Genomic DNA, 21,003 nt, shown 5'->3' with positions numbered 1-21,003 from the left:
ATCCCAACCAATTCCATCGCGGGACTGTTTGGGGAAGTCTTTTGAAGCAACTCCCTTGCTGCCACTTTTGGGGCAACTCTAGCCTCCTCATATTTGGCCAGATAGAACAGTTCCAAGCTGTAAATGTTTCCAGGAAAAAAATCTCAACTACAAAGACATTTTCAAGGTGCTGCATTTCCAACAGCACTCTCCGTATCCGAGTGGACGGCCCAGAGCAATGGTGCTTCCAATCCACAGAGCCCCTCCACAGGTCTCTTGCTATCTGCACACACCCACATCTCAAGGTGAGTTCAGACACCCACATCTCAAGGTGAATTCAAATGTACCCTGGATTTGTTTTTTTTGTTTTGTTTTGTTTTGTTTTTTAGACATAGTTTCACTTTTGTTGCCCAGGCTGGAGTGCAATGATGCAGTCTCGGCTCACTGCAACCTCTGCTTCCTGGGTTCAAGTGATTCTCCTGCCTCAGCCTCCCGAGTAGCTGGCATTACAGGCACCCGCCACCACGCCTGGCCCACGCCTGGCTAATTTTTGTATTTTTAGTAGAAACGGGGTTTCACCATGTTAGCCAGGCTGGTGTCGAACTCCTAACCTCAGGTGATCCGCCCACCTCGGTCACCCAAAGTGCTGGCATTACAGGCGTGAGCCACCGCGCCTGGCCCCGCGGATTTAACAGGTGTGGTAAGGCATGCACACATGAGAATGACTGTCATGAAGGAAGAAGTTATAGTCATGGGTCCCTGGAAACTGGGCAGGGCACACAGGGCCACGTGAGAAGGACCAGTGATGGCCAGGAGGCAGAAAGGGGGAGAGGACGTCAGGCTACAGTGAGCCCAGATCACGCCACTGCACTCCAGCCTGGGTGACAGAGCAAGACTCCGTCTCAAAAAAAAAAAAAAAAAAAAAAAAAAAAAGGTGCACTGGAAGGGGAGTGTTTGCTGTCTCTGGGAATTAGCTAGCCCTGGAGGGAGCAGCCTCTCCAGGATCAAGGCCCCAAATGCTTGGGTGACCCTGGAGAGCAGGGACGGAGCCCTGCAAACAAAAGGTTCTTAATTCTATGCACACACTCCCTGGTGCATGGTTTCAAAATGTCTTAGTGAAGTCAGGTCCAAGCCTGTATGCAGTGGAGAGGACACCTAGGGAGGAACAGTGCCTGATGGGTGAGCTGGGGAGGAGCGGGCACTGCCAGGAGGGCTCTGGGCTGCTGTGGGAAGGGGCGAGGTGAGCATCAGGTCAGGGGTGCTGTAGGTGTTCCTGGAAGGCACCCTGGGCCCTCCGGACAGTCAGTCCTCACCCATACCACACCCATCAGAGTACAGAGGAGATCGCATCTCCCTGTAGTGATGATCTGTTTGGGACCACATGACAACCACAAGCAGAATTTGCTTTTCTCTAACAGCCAAATCAAGAGAGACTGGAGGCTTGTGCCACAATTGGGCATCTCTTGGGGTGAGATCTTGGCAGACGCTTCCTACCCTTCAAGTGTCCTGTGGGCAGCCCGCCTGGCTAGCTGGGTGTGACAGGGTCCCCCGGTTCAGGCCCTGCCTGCTGCGCCTCCCCAGGCTCACTCCAGGCCTCTGGACTGTTTTCCTCAAGCAGGATTCCCAGCCTCCAAACCTGAGCTAATCTCCCTGCTGGAATGAGGGGAGGCACCCTGGATCCTTACCCAGCCAGAAACGGGGGAGAGTGCTCCCAAGGGACCCTAGCAGAGGTGGGTGAGTGTGAACAGGGTGGCCACAGCCCCACTGCCATAGGCCAGGCCACAACTTGGAGTGGGCCTGGGAGCTCAGAAGTTTCAGAGGACAGAGAACTAGGAGCCAGGAGCCTCCAAGAGCCACAGCGCCCACCTCACGGAGGGCCGGGGCAGACAGTTGGCCCCTCCTGGGCACCATGCCATACAGAGACCCACGAGTGCCAGAGCAGCCACGGGACTGGGGTTTTGGGAACAGCAGTGGTGGCTGCTGCGCACACACAGAGGAGGACTGGCACGGAGGCCCTGGAGATGGAGGCTCTGCTGTGCGTTGGGGATGGCCATGCTGCCATCACACCAGGGATGTCCAGGGGGAGGCAGCCTCAGGAAGCAGTGCCACACGGGCTGATTATGAGTCGACAGTGAGGGTTCCGGCTGGAGGACCCGGTGACATGGGCTGGGAGAGGGTATCTACTGCCGTGACCTTGGAGGGTCTTCCCTGTGCCTGCTGTGCGGGGCACCAGGGATCCTGACGGGAGATGGTCGGTCAGGGAGGAGCAGGCTGAATGACAGCGATTGGCTTTGCCCTGGTGCAGGGACTGTGGTCATTCCAGGTGAGGGTGAGGAGAGGTGAGGCCAGGCAAGCCTGGGTTTCCAGGCCCTTCGGCAGCATACGGCCGTTTGAAGTGCATCTCAGGAGGCAAGGGATCCTTCCCTGGGTTCAAGCAGGAGAAACCTGGGCTTCGATTAGCAGCTGCTAGGACCTCCATGTTGTCATGTTGGTCATTCGGGGCCTGTTGTTGAACGGGAACAGCTGCATTGCCGGTGGGGGCTGTACCATGGAGGAGAGGGGGAGCTGTCAATCAACCACCATTGCAGACGCTGGGGCGTCCGACTGGCGACAGAGATGGTGTGGTGAGAGGTTGGTGGGACTGCTGAGGTGCCCAGGACCAGGGGGGCTTAGCACAGAGGGGTCCAGGCTGGGTCTGTCCCCCCAGGAGAGAGACGCAGTTTGGGTCTAGGTGGGGGTCTGTCCATCAGCCTTGAGCTTGTGGCTGGGGATGGCTAAGATTTGACTGTTGTTTCTTTGCAGTCTTGGGATTTGGGAGTAGATTTTGAATTTGAGCAGGTCTAGAGACAAGAAGTTTTCAAGAGTTTCAGAAAAAGGAGTCAGCCGGGCATGGTGGCTCATGCATATAATCCCAGCACTTTGGGAGGCCAAAGAGGGCAAATGGCTTGAGCTCACGAGTTCTAGATCAGACGGGGCAACCTGGCAAGACCCTGTCTCTACAAAAAATACAAAAATTAGCCAGGCATGGTGGCGGGCGCCTGTAGTCCCAGCTACTCAGGAGGCTGAGGCAGGAGAATCACTTGAACCTCGGAGGCGGAGGTTGCAGTGAGCCATCACGACACTGCACTCCAACCTGGGTGATGGAACCAGACCTTGTCTCAAAAAAAAAAAAAAAAAGAAAGAAAAGAACAAAGGAGCCAGGAGGCCACAGCTGGAGCCCAGGGCAGAAACCCTTAGCCGGTAGGTAGCTCAGACCTCAAGCTGGGTTGTGAGGACTGTAGCCCTGGCTAGGGGGGTGGAGCCCATGGAGGGCCAGCCATTCTCAGTGGAAGTTAGAGGGAGGAGAAGGGGACGTCCTGGTGTGATGGACAAGACGAGGGTGTCCTAGAGGAGGGAGGGTGGCCAGCCGTCGGGACTGGACCTGAGTCTTGACTCATCATTGAGGCCCAGATTGTTTCACAGAAGGGGAGCCTGCTCACCAGCTCTCCCCAGCTCACAAAGACCCACGAACGCGGAGGGGCCTCTCACCAGCTCTCCCCAGCTCACAAAGACCCACGAACACTGAGGGGCCCTGGAGCTGCTGGACGAGCCGGCTTGGATTGCTGGGCCATGTCGATGCAGGCGACAGCCGGGGCACAGGGCTTTTGAGGCCCAATAGTGTCTCGCCTCCTTGGGGTGGCCTCTGAGAACAGACACAGCTCCAGAGCTTAGAGCCTGGCAGATGAGCGGCACTGGGGGTGCCTGGTGGGGCCTCTCTGGCAGCTGCTGACAGGCTGGTCCTGAACTCCTGGCTGCAGCTCTCGCTGCCTCCACATCAGCGGCAGGTGCAGCCGTCGGGTGTGTCTCACTGCGAGTGAAGGTTGTCCTCGGGCATCAGGGCCCTGGAGTCCTCATCTGGCTCCCACTGGTGCCCTCCCGATCTTCCTTGCCAGTGTCCTTTCAGACCTGTGACCTCTTGGTCACTCTTATGTGGCCTGCGGGGTGAATGACAGTTCTCCCTCACAGGCCTGTCTCCAGCTGAGCACCTCTGAGCTCCCCTAGACTCCTTGGGGGCAGGGCCAGAGCCTCCCATGACCTCGAGTCCTCCAGGGACCAGTGCCTCACAGGTCCAGCCTGCATGGGGACAGGCAGAGCCAGAGTGGCCACAGGCCTGCTGCGGCAAGAAGGCAGGTGGCACGTGAGCCACCGCACCCGTCCTTCCCAGGCTGGTGGTATCTGCCTGTGTCCCTGTGCTTATGGCTGCTGGCATAAACATAATTACTGGCCCCTCGTAGCAGGCCCCAAGGACTCCGTGGGCCCTACCTGTGCTCCTGTGTTTCTTGTGGCTGGGGTAGCAGCAGGCCATGAGAAGCTCCTCCTTCATACGAGGGTTTCAGACCACGCTAAGTGTGCCAGGACGCCTTCATGGGCAGTGGGTGGCAAGGCCGCTCTGTCCTGGCAAGCCTGCCCCTGTGCACTCGTGCGGTGGATGCATACAGGTGGCCGGTGGTCCCTTCCTTGAGAATGGAGGCCACTTGGCGGGAGACACCCAAAGGAATGGCAGCACCTTGACAGGTTTGCTTCACTGCCCTTGGCTCCTGCCTTGCCCAAGTCTGTGTGTCCCTCAAGAGGGGCCGGTCTGCAGGGTACAGAGGGACCAAGGGATGTCCCCCCAGGGTACGGATGGTCCAGGAGGATGCTTTGCAGCTTCTCAGTGGGCGTCACCCCAGGGAGGCTGGTCTGCCCAACGCCAGGTGCCCAGGGATGGAGGATCCAAGCCTAAGCCACTTCCAGTCCTGTCAGGGCAACCTCCTCGGCTCCTGTAGCACAGTCTGTCTGGTTCACTGCAGTAACTCTGGGTCCAGAACAGCCCTGACATGTCACAGCCCCTCCCCGTGCAAAAGCTGGTCTCTCAGCTCGTCCTCACAAGCACCTGCGAGGCAGGAGATGCCCTCCTTTGCAGGTGAGACACAGAGGCACAGAGGTCAGGCTGCTAAGAGTGCCACCAGGGTCTCCCCCACACCCACAGAACCTCCTTCTGCCTTCCACAGCAGCTGTGTGTGGGAGGAGGACAGTTGTGGGTGATTGCAGGCCAAGCGTGATGCCGAGCAGGAGAGGAGGAGCACAGGTAAAAGGAGCTTGTGTCCCATAGGCTGGGGGATTTCTTTTTCTAATGCAGTGTGATCTCCCCTACCCCCTGCCAACCCCCCTTGGGCTGCTGGTGAAGAAGTGTGAGTAACTAGACTCCTCAGTTAGTGACAGGCTTTTTTCCCCAAGCCAGACGATGGGGAGTTCACAAAGGAGTTTGGATCTTAGATCATAAAGTGAGTCCCTTGCTTAGTGCTCTGCAGGATGTGGTTTAGTTTCAGGATCTGAGTTCTAACTGCCAATCTCAGGCCACTGGCAGTAGTGGGAGGCTGCTGTGGGTCCAGCCTGGGGGCCTGGCCACCCATACAGTGTCAGATTAGAGCCGAAGGCCACAGAGCTGGGTGGAGGGTGCTGCTTCCTTGTGGGAGCCTATGACATTTTGCCCGTCACGTAGAAATCCAAGCTAACTGGCCCCAGAGTTGCTGCCAGGTTGAAGTGTCCACTCTGAGACGTTTTGGGCAGAAGCTTGCAGATTTGCCCCTCCATTTAACTCAGGAGACAAGGGCTATGCTGACCTCCCCAACAGTGGCCTGGGGCAGGGAGCGGGAGAAGTGGCAGGCCCTGGGGGGAGGGCTGCAGGAGAAGAGGGTCCAGAAGTGGAGCCAGGCAGCAGTTCACCCACCCCAGCGCCCCTTTAGTCAGGACCTGCAGTGTCCAACATGGTGGGCCCAAGCCTCATGTGGCCATCAGACACCTGGAAAGTGCCCCGTCCAAATCAACATGTGCCACAAATGAAAACACTTGATTTCAAAGACTCAGTATGAAAAATCAAATCAAATCTCTCGCCGATGATTTTTTATATTGAAGCATTTGGAATTATATTTTGGATTTAAGGTAAATAAAATGTATTACTGTATTTAATTTTACCTATTTTTTTTACATTTTATTTTATTTTATTTTTATTTATTTATTTATTTTGAGGCAGAGTCTCACTCTGTCAGCCAGGCTGGTGTGATCTCAGTTCACTGCAACCTCCACCTCCCGGGTTCAATCGGTTCTTGTGCCTCAGCCTCTTGAGTAGCTGGGATTACAGGCGTGCACCACCATGGCCAGCTAATTTTTGTATTTTTAGTAGAGACAGGGTTTTGCCATGTTGGCCAGGCTGGTCTTGAACTCCTGGCCTCAAGCTATCCACCTACCTCAGCCTCCCAAAGTGCTGGGATTACAGGCATGAGCCACCACGCCCAGCCTCCTTTTATTTTAAAGTTAAAAAGTAGCTCAGAGATAGCGATTTTAGGTGAAGGATTCGGGCTGTGGCCTCTGTGCCCAAAACTTCTGTCTTCAATTAGATTCTTTCATTTCTACAAAGCAGGCACCACAGCCTCACATCATTTGATCATTTGAACTTTTTTTTTTTTTTGGAGACGGAGTCTCGCTCTTTCGCCCAGGCTGGAGTGCAGTGGCGTGATCTCGGCTCACTGCAAGCTCTGCCTCCCGGGTTCACGCCATTCTCCTGCCTCAGCCCCCCGAGTAGCTGGGACTACAGGTGCCCGCCACCACAGCCGGCTAATTTTTTGTATTTTTAATAGAGACGGGGTTTCACTGTGTTAGCCAGGATGGTCTCGATCTCCTGACCTTGTGATCCACCCGCCTCAGCTCCCAAAGTGCTGGGATTACAGGCATGAGCCACTGCACCCCGCCGATTTTTTTTTTTAAGAGACAGTCTCAATATGTTGCCTGCAGTGATATATAATAATTGTACGTATTTATGGGGCACGTGATATTTTGACATTTACACATGCATGTGGCCAGGCTGGTCTCAAACTCCTTGCCTTAAGGGATTCTCCCGTCTCAGCCTCCCAAAATGTTGGAATTACAGGTGTGACCCACAGTGTCTGGCCATTAATGTTTTTTAGAGGCTTAAGGTGTTTCCTGGGTACTTGAGATACAGTGGCAAATGAGAGTGTTGGGAGATGATGAGTTTGATTTAAAATGTATTTCGAAACATACAAATAAAGACATCCTGTAGAGAGTTGGATATATAGATAGGAAATTCAGGAGATGCGGACTAGAGGTTAGATGCCGCCAACATCTATAGAAGATAATTTAGTGATGGAAGTGTATGAAATTGTCCAGTGGGTGTGTCAAATGAAGAGACAGATGGCTTTAGGACAGAAAGAAATATTAATCTTTTTTTTTTTTTTTTTTGAGACAGAGTCTCACTCTGTCACCCAGGCTGGAGTGCAGTGGCGCAATCTTGGCTCACTGCAACCTCCGCTTCCTGGGTTCAAGTGATTCTCCTGCCTCAGCCTCCCAAGTAGCTGGACTACAGGTGTGTGCCACCAGGCCCGGCTAATTTTTGTATTTTTAGTAGAGATGGGGTTTTACCATGTTGGCCAGGATGGTCTCTATCTCCTGACCTCAAGTGATCCGCCCACCTCGGCCTCCCAAAGTGCTGGGATTACAGGCATGAGCCACCACGCCCGGCCAGCAATATGAATCTTTAAGGAATGGGCAAAGGAAAAGATGGAGTAGTGGAAAGGTAGAAGGAAAACCCAGAGTGCAGTGTCATGAAAATACAGGGAAGGGACGATTGAGAGGAAGGCACGGTCAAGTGCTCAGAGGGCAAGAATGACAAGAGTCCGCTGTTTTCAGCATAAGGTCAGCTGGTGACTTGGTGAGGATGATTTTAGTGGAGTAATGGGGTTCAAAATCCAACTGCAGTGTTTCGAAGAGTGAACGAGAGGCAAGGGAAGTGGAGACAATGACAGCCCTTTCAGAAAGTTTGGCAGTGGTGGAGAGTACATAATCACTGGGGGAAAACAGAAGGAAAGACACATTTTTAAAAGAAGTCAGAATTGGTATTAGAATAAGAAAATAAACTGCAGAGACAAGTGTAAGGTTCTGGGAAGCAGCCAATAGTTAGGAGAAGTGCGTGAGGTGAGAATGCCCCCCTAGTTGATCGATGGATATGTAATAATTGTACATATATATGGGGTACATGTGGTATTTTGATATTTACACATGAATACAATGTGCAATGATCAAATCAGGGTGATTATGATACCCATCACCTCAAACATTTATCATTTATTTGTATTGGAAACATTTCAAATCTTCTAGCTATTTTTAAATATGCAATAAATTATTATAACTATCATCACTCTAATGTGCTATCAAACACTGGAATATATTTCTTCTATCTAACTTTATGTTTGTACCCATTAATCAACATATATTCATCTCCCACCCCATCCTTCCTAGCCTCCGGTAACCATCATTCTACTCTCTACCTACATTAGACCACTTTTTTTTTTTTTTTTTTTGAGATGGAGTCTTGCTCTGTCGCCCAGGCTGGAGTGCAGTGGCATGATCTTGGCTCACTGCAACCTCTGCCTCCTAGGTTCAAGTGATTCTCCTGCCTCAGCCTCCGGAGTAGCTGGGATTACAGGCGCACGTCACCATGCCCGGCTAATTTTTTTAAATTTTTGGTACAGACGGAGTTTCGCCATGTCGGCCAGGCTGGTCTCGAACTCCTGACCTCAGGTGATCTGCTTGCCTCAGCCTCCCAAAGTGCTGGGATTACAGGCATGAGCCACTGTGCCTGGCCAAGATCAACTTTATTAACTCCCATATATGAGTGAGAGTGTACAGTATTTGTCTTCTGTACCTGGCTTATTTCACTTAACATAATGACCTCCAGTTCTATCCATGTTGCTACAAATGATGGGATTTTTTCTTTTTTTTTTTTGAGACGGAGCTTTCCTCTTGTTGCCCAGGCTGGAGTGCAATGGCGCGATCTCGGCTCATTGCAACCTCCGCCTCCCAGTTTCAAGCAATTCTCCTGCCTCAGCCTCCTGAGTAGCTGGAATTACAGGCATGCACCACCATGCCCAGCTAATTTTGTATTTTTACCAGAGACGGGTTTTCTCCATGTTGAGGCTGGTCTCGAACTCCTGACCTCAGGTGATCCGCCTGCCTCAGCCTCCCAAAGTGCTGGGATTACAGGCGTGAACCACCGCGCCCTGCCTAGGATTTCCTCCTTTTATGATCAATAGTACTCCACTGTGTAAGTGTACCTCATTTTCTTTATCCATTCACACGCTGATGGACACTTAGGTTGATTCCTATCTTGACTATTGTGAATAGTGCCGCAGTAAACATGAGTAAAAATATCTCTTTGATATACTGATTTCCTTTCTTTTGGAAATATACCCAGCAGTGGGATTGCTGGATCATATGGTAGGTCTATTTTTCAGCTTTTTGAGAAAACTCCAGTGTTTTCCACAGTGGCTGTATAGTTTACATTCCCACCAGCAGAGTACCTGCTTTCTCCACATCCTCACCAGCATCTGTTGTCTTTTTGTTAATAATCATTTTAACTGGATGAGATGATATCTTATTGTGGTTTTGATTTGCATTTCTCTGATGATTAGTGATGTTAACCCTTTTTTCATATGCCTGTTGGCTTTTTTTTTTTTTCTTTTTTTGAGACAGAGTCTCTGTCACCCAGGCTGGAATGCAGTGTGCAATCTCAGCTCAATGCAACCTCTGCCACCCGGGTTCAAGCAATTCTTGGGCCTCAGCCGCCCAAGCAGCTGGGACTACAAGCATAAGCTACCATGCCCAGCTAATTTTTGTATTTTTAGTACAGACAGGGTTTCACCATGTTGGCCAGACTAGTCTCAAACTCCTGGCCACAGTGATCCACCTGCCTCAGCCTCCCAAACTGCTGGGATTAACAGGTGTGAGCCACTGCGCCTGGCCCCTGTTGGCCATTTCTACATCTTTTCTAAAATGTCTATTCAGATCACTTGCCCATTTTAAAATCAGATTATTACTATTATTATTACTTTTTTGCTATTGAGCTGTGCGAGTTCCTTATATATTCTCGTTATTCTTCTTTTTTTTTTTTTGAGACGGAGTCTCACTCTGTCGCCCAGGCTGGAGTGCAGTGGCGTGATCTCGGCTCACTGCAACCTCCGCCTCCCGAGTTCACGCCATTCTCCTGCCTCAGCCTCCCGAGTAGCTGGGACTACAGGTGCTCACCACCGCACCTGGCTAATTTTTTTGTATTTTCAGTAGACACGGGGTTTCAGTAGAGACAGGGTTTCACCATGTTAGCCAGGTCTCGATCTCCTGACCTCATGATCCGCCCATCTCGGCCTCCCAAAGTGCTGGGATTACAGGTGTGAGCCACTGCACCTGGCCTTTTTTTTTTTTTTTTTTTTTTTGGCAAACCCATTTCTGTAGGATATTCTGGTCATTAATCCCTTGTCAGATGGATAGTTAGTAAAAAATTTCTCCCATTCTGTAGGTTGTCTCTGTTGTTCCCTTGGCTGTGCAGGTTTGGAGTGATGTAATGCCACTTACCTATTTTAGCTTTTGTTGCCTGTGCTTTTGAGATCTTACCCAAAAAATCTTTGCCCAGACCAGTGTCCTAAAGCATTTACCCAATGTTTTCTTCTACTTTCATACTTTCAGGTTTTACATTTATGTCTTTAATCTATTTTGATTTGATTTTTGTATATGGTGAGAGATAGGCTTTTTTTGTTTTGTTTTTGTTTTTTGTTTGTTTTACAGAGTCTCACTCTTTCGCCCAGGCTGGAGTGAAGTGGCGTGCTGTCAGCTCACTGCAACCTCCACTCCCCGCTCCACTCCCGGGTTCAAGCAATTCTCCTGCCTTAGCCTCCCAAGTAGCTGGGATTACAGGTGTGCGCCACCACACCTGGCTAATTTTTGTATTTTTAGTAGAGACAGGTTTCGCCATGTTGGCCAGGCTGGTCTCGAACTCCTGACCTCAAATGATCTGCCCACCTCGGCCTCCCAAAGTGCTGAGATTACAGGCATAAGCCACTGCACCCAGACAAGATAGGGTTCTAGTTTCATTTTTCTGCATATCCTCAAAATGTATTTCCAGTTTTCCCAGCACCATTCACTGCTCTTTCCCCAGTGAATATTCTTGGCACCTTTGTTGGAAATCAGTTCACTAAATATATGGACATATTTCTGGGTTCTCTATTTTGTTCTATTGGTCTATGTGTCTGTTTTTATATCAGTAATATGCTGGGTTTTGTTTTTTGAGACAGGGTCTCACTCTGTTCCCCAGGCTGGAGTGCAGTGGCACGACTTTGGCTCACTGCAAATTCTGCCCCTGGGTTCAAGACATCCTCCCAAATAGCTGGGATTACAGGTGTGCACCACTACACCAGGCTGATTTTTGTATTTTTAGTAGAGATGGGGTTTTGCTATGTTGGCCAGGCTGGTCACGAACTCCTGGCCTCATGTGAGCTGCCCACCTTGGCCTCCCAAAGTTTCAGGATTATAAGTATGAGCCACTGTGCCTGGCCCATGCTGTTTTGATTATTATAGCTTTGTACTATATTTTGAAGTAGTGTGATGCCTTCAGCTTTGTTCTTTTTGCTCAGGATTGATTTAGGCTGTTCAGCATCTTCTGTCATTGTATATGAATTTCAGGATTTGTTTCCCTATTGCTGTAAAGAATGTCATTGGTATTTTGATGGGGATTGCATTTAATCTGTAAATTGCTTTTGGTAGTATTGTCATTTTCACCAAATTAATTATTCCAATCCATGAACATGAGATGACTTTCTGTTTTGTGTGTGTGTGACCTATTCAGTTTCTTTCATCAGTGTTTTATAATTTTCCTTGTAGAGCTCTTTAACCTCATTGGTTAATTTTTTTTTTTTTTTTTTTTTTTTTTTTTTTAGACAGAGTCTCGCTCTGTCACCCAGGCTGGAGTGCAATGGTGCCATCTCAGCTCACTGCAACCTCCGACACCCAGGTTCAAGCGATTCTCCTGCCTCAGCCTCCCAAGTAGCTGGGACTACAGGTGTGTGCCACCAAGCCCGGCTAATTTTTTGTATTTTTAGTAGAGATGGGGTTTCACTGTATTAGCCAGGATGGTCTCAATCTCCTGACCTCATGATCCACCATCTCGGCCTCCCAAAGTGCTAGGATTACAGGTATGAGCCACCGCGCCCAGCCTCGTTGGTTAAATTTATTCCTAGGTTTGTTTTTTGGTTTTGGTAGCTATTGTAAACGGAATTGCTTTCCTGGTTTCTTTTTTTGGTAGTTTGTGGTTGGTATGTAGAAATGTTACTGCTTTTTGTATGTTAATTTTGTATCCTGCAACTTTACTGAATTTGTTTGTTCTAAGAATGTTTTGATAAAGCTTTTACAGTTTTCTATATATAAGATCATGTTGAATGCAAACAGGGACAATTTGGCTTCCTCATTTGGAAGGAAGTATTTGGATGCCCTTTATGTCTTTCTCTTACCAGGTTGCTCTGGCTAGAACTTCTGCAGTGCAGCTTTGAGAAGGCTGAGGTGTTGAGTCTGGGGCATGCTAGAAAGATCCATGTAACAGGAAGAAAGTGGCAGCCCAGGTCCATGCCTGAGTCTCCTGGTGAGACACGGAATCCTCCCAGCAGACTGAAGTGACCAGAAATGCCCTGAAAGAGGGTGGCACTGCCTTTGCTTCCAGTCTGAAGTCTGCACCTCGCTGAGCTTACTGTCGGTGTCTCTCCCACCCTCTCTCAGCCTTTGCTTCCAGTCTGCAGTCTGCACCTCGCTGAGCTTACTGTCGGTCTCTCTCCCACCCTCTCTCAGCCTTTGCTTCCAGTCTGCAGTCTGCACCTCGCTGAGCTTTACTCTCCGTGTCTCCCCCACCTTGTCTCAGGCGCTGCACAATAGAGGTTCAGAAGCTGATTGGACCTGAGCTGGTACCGGGACTGGGAACAAAAAGAGACAGAAACTTGTGAACGTGACCCAGCAATAAGGGGTCGGGGAAGGTGAGCAGAGACTCCAGGTTCTGTGAATGGGGTCCACGGAGTAAGTGGATTGTGTCCAAGATGAATTAGAATGTCTTGAGATGAACCTATCCTGGATGCTTTGGAAATAGCTAGGGAGAGCAACAGAAGCTACAAGTGAGTCTGGTTATGACACAGGACTCTTTCGGTGCCACTTTGCCAGCCAGATACCTCCACGGCCGGCAACGCCCCTGCCCAGGGCCTCATGGCTCCAGGCTATTCGAGGTACCTGCCCACTCAACCCGGTGGGCTGTGCGTGGCTTGTGCTTTGGGCTGGATCCCACGCTCGCCATGGGATCTGCACTCGGACTGCAGCTGGGCCGGGCATGCCATGACCTGCTTCCACCTTGGGCGCCGACGTCTGGATGAGAGGAACGTGGTGGCGCCTGAAAAACTGGAGACACCAGAAACCCTGGATCCCCAAAGGAAGTGTTATTCCCGCTGTCCATGCTGTGGGTGTGAAGGTGCGTGCTGCACATCCCGGTTTCCAGCACGGGACAAAGACTCAGAGAGGCACCTGCCGGGAGTCTCAGGTGATGGGACCCAGTGGCAGGCATGTGGGCAGCTGCCCCAGGTGGAAGAGATCTTGGCACAGCTCTCGGTTTCCCAGGTGGAAGGGATCGTGGCACAGCCCTCGGTTCCCCAGGTGGAAGGGATCGTGGCACAGCCCTCGGTTCCCCAGGTGGAAGGGATCGTGGCACAGCCCTCGGTTCCCCAGGTGGAAGGGATCGTGGCACAGCCCTCGGTTCCCCAGGTGGAAGGGATCGTGGCACAGCCCTCGGTTCCCCAGGTGGAAGGGATCGTGGCACAGCCCTCGGTTCCCCAGGTGGAAGGGATCGTGGCACAGCTCTCGGTTTCCCAGGTGGAAGGGATCGTGGCACAGCTCTCGGTTTCCCAGGTGGAAGGGATCGTGGCACAGCTCTTGGTTCCCAGGCTGGCCCTGACCTTCGTGCTTTCCTGCCCATGGCCCAGACTTCCGAGCTCCATGTTAGGGATGCTCAGGGACAACCCTTCAGCCTCCCCCACCATGTTCCGGCTACTGCCCAGGATTCTTGTTCGCTGGAGGATGGATCCAGCCCTCCCCATCTTGGTGCCCTACCAGGGCCAGGCTTCCCGTGGCTCTTTCTGCAGCCCCTGGCACGGACTGTGGGGTGCATAGCCCAGGGAGCAGTGGGCCTTGGATGGGCCAGGTCTGCATGTTCCCACCCCCATCATGGAGTTTGACACACCAGTGGGCAGGTAACTCAATCCCCCCTCACCTTCTCTTCATCTGTTAGGGGTGACAAGGTGCTCCCAGTGGGGCCAAGAGGATGCAGCACCCCCACCGGCTCCCCTTCTGGCCACACCCTTCTCTCCTGGCCCACCTTCTGAGCTGGCAGGGCTTCCTTCCTGGCTTCTGCTGGGCAGTGTATTAGGGTCCTCTAGAGAGACAAAACCAATAATGGAGTTTAGGAGAGGGGATTTTTATTTGTTGGAGACAGAGTCTTGCCCTGTCATCCAGGCTGGAGTGCAGTGGCTCGATCTCGGCTCACTGCAACCTCTACCTCCCAGGTTGAAGTGATTCTCCTGCCTCAGCCTCCCGAGTATCTGGGATTACAGGCACCCAGCACCACACCCAGCTAATTTTTGTATTTTTAGTAGAGACGGGGTCTCACCATGTTGGCCGGGCTGGTCTCGAACTCCTGACCTCAGGTGATCCGCCTACCTCCTCTGCCTCCCAAAATGCTGAGGTTACAGGCAGGAGGTACTGCGCCCAGCCAGGAGAGGGGATTTATTAGGGGAACTGGCCCATACACTTATGGAGGCTGAGAAGTCCTCCCATAGGCTGTCTGCAAGCTGGAGACCTAGAGAAGCCATTAGTGAGGCTCAGTCCAGGTAAGAAGGCGGTTGAACCAAGGAAGCCAGTGGTGTAACTCTCATTCTGAGGCTGACTGGCCGAGAGCCCTGGGAGGCCTCTGTGGCAAGCCTGAGTCCAAAGGCTGAAGAAACTGGAGTCCTGATGTCCAAGGGCAGGAGATGGGTGTCTCCCTCCAGAAAAGAGAATTTGCTTCTCTTCTCCCTTTGTGTTCCATCTGGGCCCCCAACCAAGTGGATGTGCCTGCCCACGCTGAGAGCAGATCTTCACTGAGTCCACTGAAAACATCCTCACACACTCAGAAACAATGCTTCGCCAGCTGCCAGGTGCAGTGTGTGTGCCTTAGTCCCAGCTACTCAGGAGGCTAAGGTGGGAGAAACACGAGCCTGGGAGCTGGAGGCTACAGTAAGCCATGATTGTGCCATTGCACTCCAGGCTGGCTGACAGAGAGATCCTGTCTCAAAAAAAGAGATAGATAGATAGAGCTCCACCAGCCATCTAGGCTTTTTTTTAAAAAAAAAAAAAAACAGGGTGTCACTCTGTCACCCAGGTTGGAGTGCCGTGGTGCTATCATAGCTCACTGCAGCCTTGACTTCCCAGGCTCAACCCATCCTCCCACCTCAGCCTCCTGAGTAGCTGGGACTACAGCCTACAGGCACAGGCCACAATACCTGGCTTATTTTTAAATTTTTTGCAGAGAAGTTTCACCATGTTGCCCAAGCTGGTCTCAAACTCTAGGGCTTAAGCAAACCTCCCACTTCAGCCTCCCAAAGTGATGGGATTACAGGCAAGAGACATGGCAGCCAAGTAAGGCACCTTGTATCCTGTTAGTCGGCTTTACACCACCTGAAATTCACCGCCACACAGGGCCTGGTGCTAAGGCCTGGCTGTGCCCAATGGTTCTGCAGGAAGACCCGGGCCGGCCTGTGGGGAGCTCAGCTGCATATGCGTCTATGGCGTCCCCTGTGCCCTGCTCTTTGGGGACTGAGCATAGCTGCCCCTCCCTCCCTCCCTTCTGCCCGCTCCTGAACGTTTTCGGAAGGTCCCAGGAAATGGTGGCTGATGGTGGTTCCTGAGGCCACACCACGGGCTGCCTAGTGCCCTTTCCCTCCCCAGTGCCCGGCTGGAGCAAGAAGCCGAGCTCCTGGTGGGAGCTGGCCCTTTCTTTAGACTTTGCTTCACCTTTAGGACGTGGGGTTCTGAATTTCTGCGCTGGGGCCCCGCCGGCTTGGGTGAGCTTCCAGCGTGAATCCTCGGCCTGTCGTCCCGGTCATCAGGAAGCCCAGCGGGGCGCCCGCCTGCCCTCTGTGTCCTCCCGGCGCTCGCGGCCGTGCACCTTCTGGTGCTGGATGAGGGTGGACAGCCGGCTGCAGGCCCTCCCGCAGGCGCGGCACCGGTACGGCCTCTCGCCGCTGTGGAGCCGGTAGTGCTCGTTCAGCGTGTAGCTCCTGCGGAACGCCTTGCCGCACTCGGTGCACGCGAAGGGCTTCTCCTTGGTGTGGATCTTCTGGTGCAGAGTAAGGTTGGACTTGCGACCGAAGGCCTTGCCGCACTCCGCGCACTCGAACGGCTTCTCGCCCGTGTGTAGGCGCAGGTGCAGCAGCAGCAGGGAGTTGTGTCGGAACGGCCTCCCGCACACCGGGCACTCGTGGGGCGGGTCCCCCGCCTGGGGCCTCTGCGCAGCTCTGAGCAGAGCGCCCTGCCCCGCGCCGCCGTCCTGGGCGCCCTCCTGCGCGTGCAGCCGGTGGTGCTTCAGGAGCGAGGACCCTCGGATGAAGCGCTGCCCACACCGCAGGCACCGGTAGGGCCGCTCCCCGCTGTGGATGCGGCCGTGCTCGTTAAGGGTGAACCTGCGGCAGAACGCCTTGCCGCACTCGGTGCACGCGAAGGGCTTCTCCCCGGTGTGGAACTTCTGGTGCTGCAGCAGCCGGGAGCTGCGGCTGAAGGCCTTGCCGCACTCGCCGCATGCGTAGGGCCGCTCGCGGGTGTGGACGCGGTGGTGAGCAGCCAGCTGCGTGCTCTGCCGGAAGGCCTTCCCGCACTCGCCGCACTGGAACGGCTTCTCCTCAGTGTGGATCAGCTGGTGCCGCAGCAGGATGGAGCTTTGCTTGAAGGCCTTCCCGCACTCCGTGCACTGGAAGGGCTTGGCGCCGGTGTGGATGATCTGGTGCCTGAGCAGCAGCGAGTTGTATCTGAACGCCTTGCCACACACGCACCTGTAGCGGGGGGCTGAGCTCCCCACAGGCCGGCTCGGGTCTTCCTGCAGAACCCTTGGGGAGGCGCTGTGCTCCCGAGCCCGGGGGTGGGTGGGTTTATCTGACCCGTCCTCAGGACCGCCATGCGGGTGGGGTGGTGCGGGGGGGAGGCACCCCCACACGGTGCCCGGCAGTCCTGCCTGCGTGGAGAGCTTTCTCTGCAGAGCAGACTCCATGATCCCAGCCTCCATCCTGGAATCTGAGAGAAGGAACAGAAAACGGAAGGATGATCCAGCCTCTACACTCACAAACGAACTTATTGTTTGAAGACAGAACCTTTTTATTACCAAGTCTTCCCCCAACACCCAGCTTTACTGAGGTATAAATGACAAATAAAACTTGTATACAGGAGGCTGAGGCAGGAGAATTGCTTGAAACCAGAGACAGAGGTTGTAGTGAGCCGAGATTAAGCCACTGCACTCCAGCCTGGGTAAAGAGTGAGACTCTGTCTTAAAACAAAACAAAACTTGTATATACTTTTGGTGTACAACATGATTCAATAAACGTCTACACTGTGAAATGATACCACAATCAAGTGAAGACAGAGTCTTTGTTAGACGTGTAGGGAGGTTTGAGAAATTATTGCCAGAGGTTTTAAAATCAGGGTTTCAGGCCAGGTCCAGTGGCTCACGCCTCTAATCTCAGCACTTTGGGAGGCCGAGGTGGGCTGATCACCTGAGGTCAGGAGTTCAAAACCAGCCTGGCCAACACGGTGAAACCCCATCTCTACTAAAAATACAAAAATTATCTGTGCGTGGTGGCGGGCGCCTGTAGTCCCAGCTACTCGAGAGGCTGAGGCAGGAGAATCGCTTGAACCCAAGAGGCGGAGGTTGCAGTGAGCCAAGACCGCCCCACTGCACTCCAGCCTGGGCGACAAAAGCAAAACTCCGTCTCAAAAAAATAATAATAAAAAAATAAATAAAATAAAATCAGGGTTCGGGTGAGAAGGGAACAAAAAGGCTAATAATGGCTCCAGCACTGTGGGAGGCTAGCTCAAGGGGAGCCCATAGGAGAGGCCCAAGGTCTGGCAGGGAAGACAGGCCAGGCATGAGGTGCAAGTTGCACCTCACCCCACAGCCACGTTCTTTACTCCTCTCTCCTTCAGAGTTCACCCACAGTTCATTCACTCAGCAAACATGTCTGGGCAGGTGCGTAGAGCAGGTGCCTGCGCAGACCTCCAGGACTGGGGGCCTCCTCCCCAGCTTAAGGTTCTTTCTGCAGCCTCCACTGCCCTGAGCTCAGTCCCTGGCACATGGGCCATAGGGAACCGGGAAAACCAAAGCAACCTGTGGGCAAGCAAGCCTCCCAAGTGCCAAAGCAAGAGACCGAGGGCACAAGCTGTTCCAGTGTAATAAAGAAAATATATAAAATAAGAATAGTTATACTAGAAATAGATTATAGATATGATGATATATGAATATTATTAGTCATCAGCTTGTAGCATTACTCTTTATTCTAATATTATAATAATCTCTGTTCTGGCCGGGCGCAGTGGCTCACGCCTGTAATCCCAGCACTCTGGGAGGCCGAGGTGGCGGATCACAAGGTCAGGAGATCGAGACCATCCTGACTAACATGGTGAAACCTCGTCTCTACTAAAAATACAAAAAAAAAATTAGCCAGGCGTGGTGGTGGGCGTCTGTAGTCCCAGCTACTCGGGAGGCTGAGGCAGAAGAATGGCGTGAACACGGGAGGTGGAGCTTGCAGTGAGCCGAGATCGCACCAGCCTGGGCCAAAGTACGAGACTCCGTCTCAAAAAAAAAAATAATGGCCGGGCGCGGTGGCTCACGCCTGTAATCCCAGCACTTTGGGAGGCCGAGGCGGGCAGATCACGAGGTCAGGAGATTGAGACCATCCTGGCTCACACAGTGAAACCTCGTCTCTACTAAAAATACAAAAAATTAGCCGGGTGTGGTGGCGGGCGCCTGTAGTCCCAGCTACTTGGGAGGCTAAGGCAGGAGAATGGCATGAACCCGGGAGGCAGAGCTTGCAGTGAGCTGAGATCGTGCCACTGCACTCCAGCCTGGGGGACAGAGCGAGACTCCATCTCAAAAATAATAATAATAATAATCTCTGTTCTACAATTATAACCTAGGAAAAACCAGGCCATACAGAGATAGGAGCTGAAGGGACACGGTGAGAGGTGACCAGAAGACAAGAGTGCGAGCCTCTGTCACACCTGGACAGGGCCACTAGAGGGCTCCTTGGTCTAGCGGTAACGCCAGTGCCTGGGAAGACGCCTGTTACTTAGCTGACCTTGGTCTAGCAGTAGCCCCAGTGCCTGGGAAGGCACCAGTTACTTAGCAGACCTGGAAAGGGAGTCTCCCTTTCCCCGGGATAGTTAGAGAAGACTCTGCTCCACCACCTCTTGTGGAAGGCCTGACATCAGTCAAACTCGCCCACAGCCATCCCGAGGCCTCACCGTCTCCCTGTGATGCTGTGCTTCAGCGGTCACGCTCCTGTTTCACTTTCATGTTCCACCCTGTACACCTGGCTCTGCCTTCTAGACAGCAGTAGCAGAATTACTGAAAGTACTAAAAGTCATTAAAATGCATAGAAGAAATAATGGCGTACGCTGTCCTGTCTCTCTCCCCTCCTCAGCTGCCAAACAGGGAAGGGCCCCCTGTCTGGTGAACATGTGACTCACGTGACCTTATCAATCATTGGAGATGACTCACACTCTTTACCCTGCCCCTTTCGCCTTGTATCCAGTAAGTAATAGCACAGCCAGGAATTCAGGGCCACTACCGGTCTCCATGTCTTGGTGGTAGTGGTCCCCCGGGCCCAGCTGTCTTTTCTTCTATCTCTTTGTCTTTTGTCTTTATTTCTACAATCTCTTGTCTCTGCATACGAGGAGAAAAACCCACAGACCCTGTAGGGCTGGTCCCTACACAACCCAAGGGTAATGGCCACTGTGCGCACAGACCCGGCCCCTGACACCTTGGGGACACCAAAATGGAAAACTCATGCACTTGCGTCTTCCTGCATAAGTTAGTTTTGACCTTAGACCTACAAGCAAGGCAGTTAGTAGGAAATCTGGCCCTGTTGTGAGGAGCTAAACATACACACCTCCCACTGCGGGAGAAGGGACCTGCACAGAGCTGCACCGAGGCCAGGCCGCATTGGCAGCGCACGACACGCCCTGTGGTGCGGCAGCAGCCCAGGCCTTCCAGTGCCTTGTACTCACCTGTGCACAGGCTGGCTTTGGCCACACTCTGTTCAGCCCCCTGCAGAATCAAGGCCCCCGGCTCCTCTCCTTGCTCCAGTAGGGAGATCAGTGCTGGTTTGGCAACGAGAAAGCCTAAGCTCAGAGAAGGAAAGCAGCATGTATCAGTACAGGAGGGAGGAGGGATGCCCAGGTGCCTGGCTGGAGGCCATCGGGGAGCACAGAGTGCTTGGAGTGGGTCAGGAACATTCACTCTCCCAGAAGGGGGCACCTAGGTGGCCAGGGGGAGATGGGGGGCCTGCCCCAGGAGAGAAGCCTCAGGCAGGCTGACGCTGGCAGTGGGTGCCCAACAGGAAGCAGAGAGGGGCTCCTTGGGGAGCCTCCAGCTTCCCCTCAAAAATGTGTCAGACCTTGAATCTGGAATGGAACCACCTTCCTTTGAAGCTAACACAGACGCACCTCCCGGCCCCAGGACCAAAGGCAGAAGCCCTCACCTAGCGAGGCCAGGTTCCCATAGTTCTCCAGCATCACGTCCCTGTAGAGTGCCTGCTGGTCGGGGGCCAGGCAACTCCACTCTATCCTCGTGAAGTACACAGCCACATCCTCGAACACAACAGCCTCCTGCAACCACATACTCTGCTATCCAGGCAGTCAAGGGCTCGGTGAGAACTCAGCAGATGAGAAACATTTGCATGATCTGCTAGAGGCCTCTCTCCTTGCTGCTCATTGCTGAATCCACAGGGCCCAGCAGAGAAAGGGCAGCCCAACACTCCCCGAGTGAGCGGCCTCATTCTCAGCAGAAGCCCTAGAGAGGAAGAGGGAAAAACTGAACTTGGGGGAGGGAGAGAG

General features: G+C 52.8%; 2 protein-coding genes across 15 annotated transcripts in view; one reads left to right on the top strand and one right to left on the bottom strand.

Moving 5' to 3' along the window:
* Window positions 1-18: 18 nt before the first annotated feature.
* LOC134740056 (uncharacterized) lies at window positions 19-15,244 on the top strand. Its single transcript, XM_063669270.1, has 3 exons — window positions 19-284; window positions 12,351-13,632; window positions 13,705-15,244. Exons 2-3 carry the CDS (start codon window positions 13,084-13,086, stop codon window positions 14,035-14,037), a joined length of 882 nt encoding a protein of 293 aa, XP_063525340.1. The 5' UTR covers window positions 19-284; window positions 12,351-13,083; the 3' UTR covers window positions 14,038-15,244.
* The window catches only part of ZNF517 (zinc finger protein 517), a 20,166-nt gene continuing 12,889 nt past the window's right edge, over window positions 13,727-21,003 (bottom strand). For 6 of the 14 annotated variants that reach the window (XM_063669258.1, XM_063669261.1, XM_054499396.2 and 3 more), the window contains 3 exons: window positions 20,649-20,775; window positions 20,176-20,289; window positions 14,326-17,187 (listed from right to left, as the gene is read on the bottom strand). In XM_063669258.1, the coding sequence (XP_063525328.1) occupies window positions 16,007-17,187; window positions 20,176-20,289; window positions 20,649-20,775 (1,422 nt within the window). In that variant the 3' untranslated portion in view covers window positions 14,326-16,006. Of the gene's footprint in view, window positions 14,300-14,325; window positions 17,188-19,410; window positions 20,140-20,175; window positions 20,290-20,648; window positions 20,960-21,003 lie in introns of those variants that run through there. The other 8 variants (XM_063669257.1, XM_063669259.1, XM_063669263.1 and 5 more) reach the window with 5 other exon arrangements.

The sequence above is a fragment of the Pongo pygmaeus genome, chromosome 7 (genome assembly GCF_028885625.2).
Source record: "Pongo pygmaeus isolate AG05252 chromosome 7, NHGRI_mPonPyg2-v2.0_pri, whole genome shotgun sequence".
NCBI lineage: Eukaryota > Metazoa > Chordata > Mammalia > Primates > Hominidae > Pongo > Pongo pygmaeus.
This window is presented reverse-complemented; position numbering and strand designations above follow the sequence as displayed.

Coding starts and splice junctions, on each gene's coding strand:
- LOC134740056 (XM_063669270.1), top strand. CDS start 13,084: ATGGCTCCAGGCTATTCGAGGTACCTGCCCACTCAACCCGGTGGGCTG. Junction 13,633..13,704: donor CACAGCCCTCGGTTCCCCAG/GTGGAAGGGATC, acceptor TCGGTTCCCCAG/GTGGAAGGGATCGTGGCACA.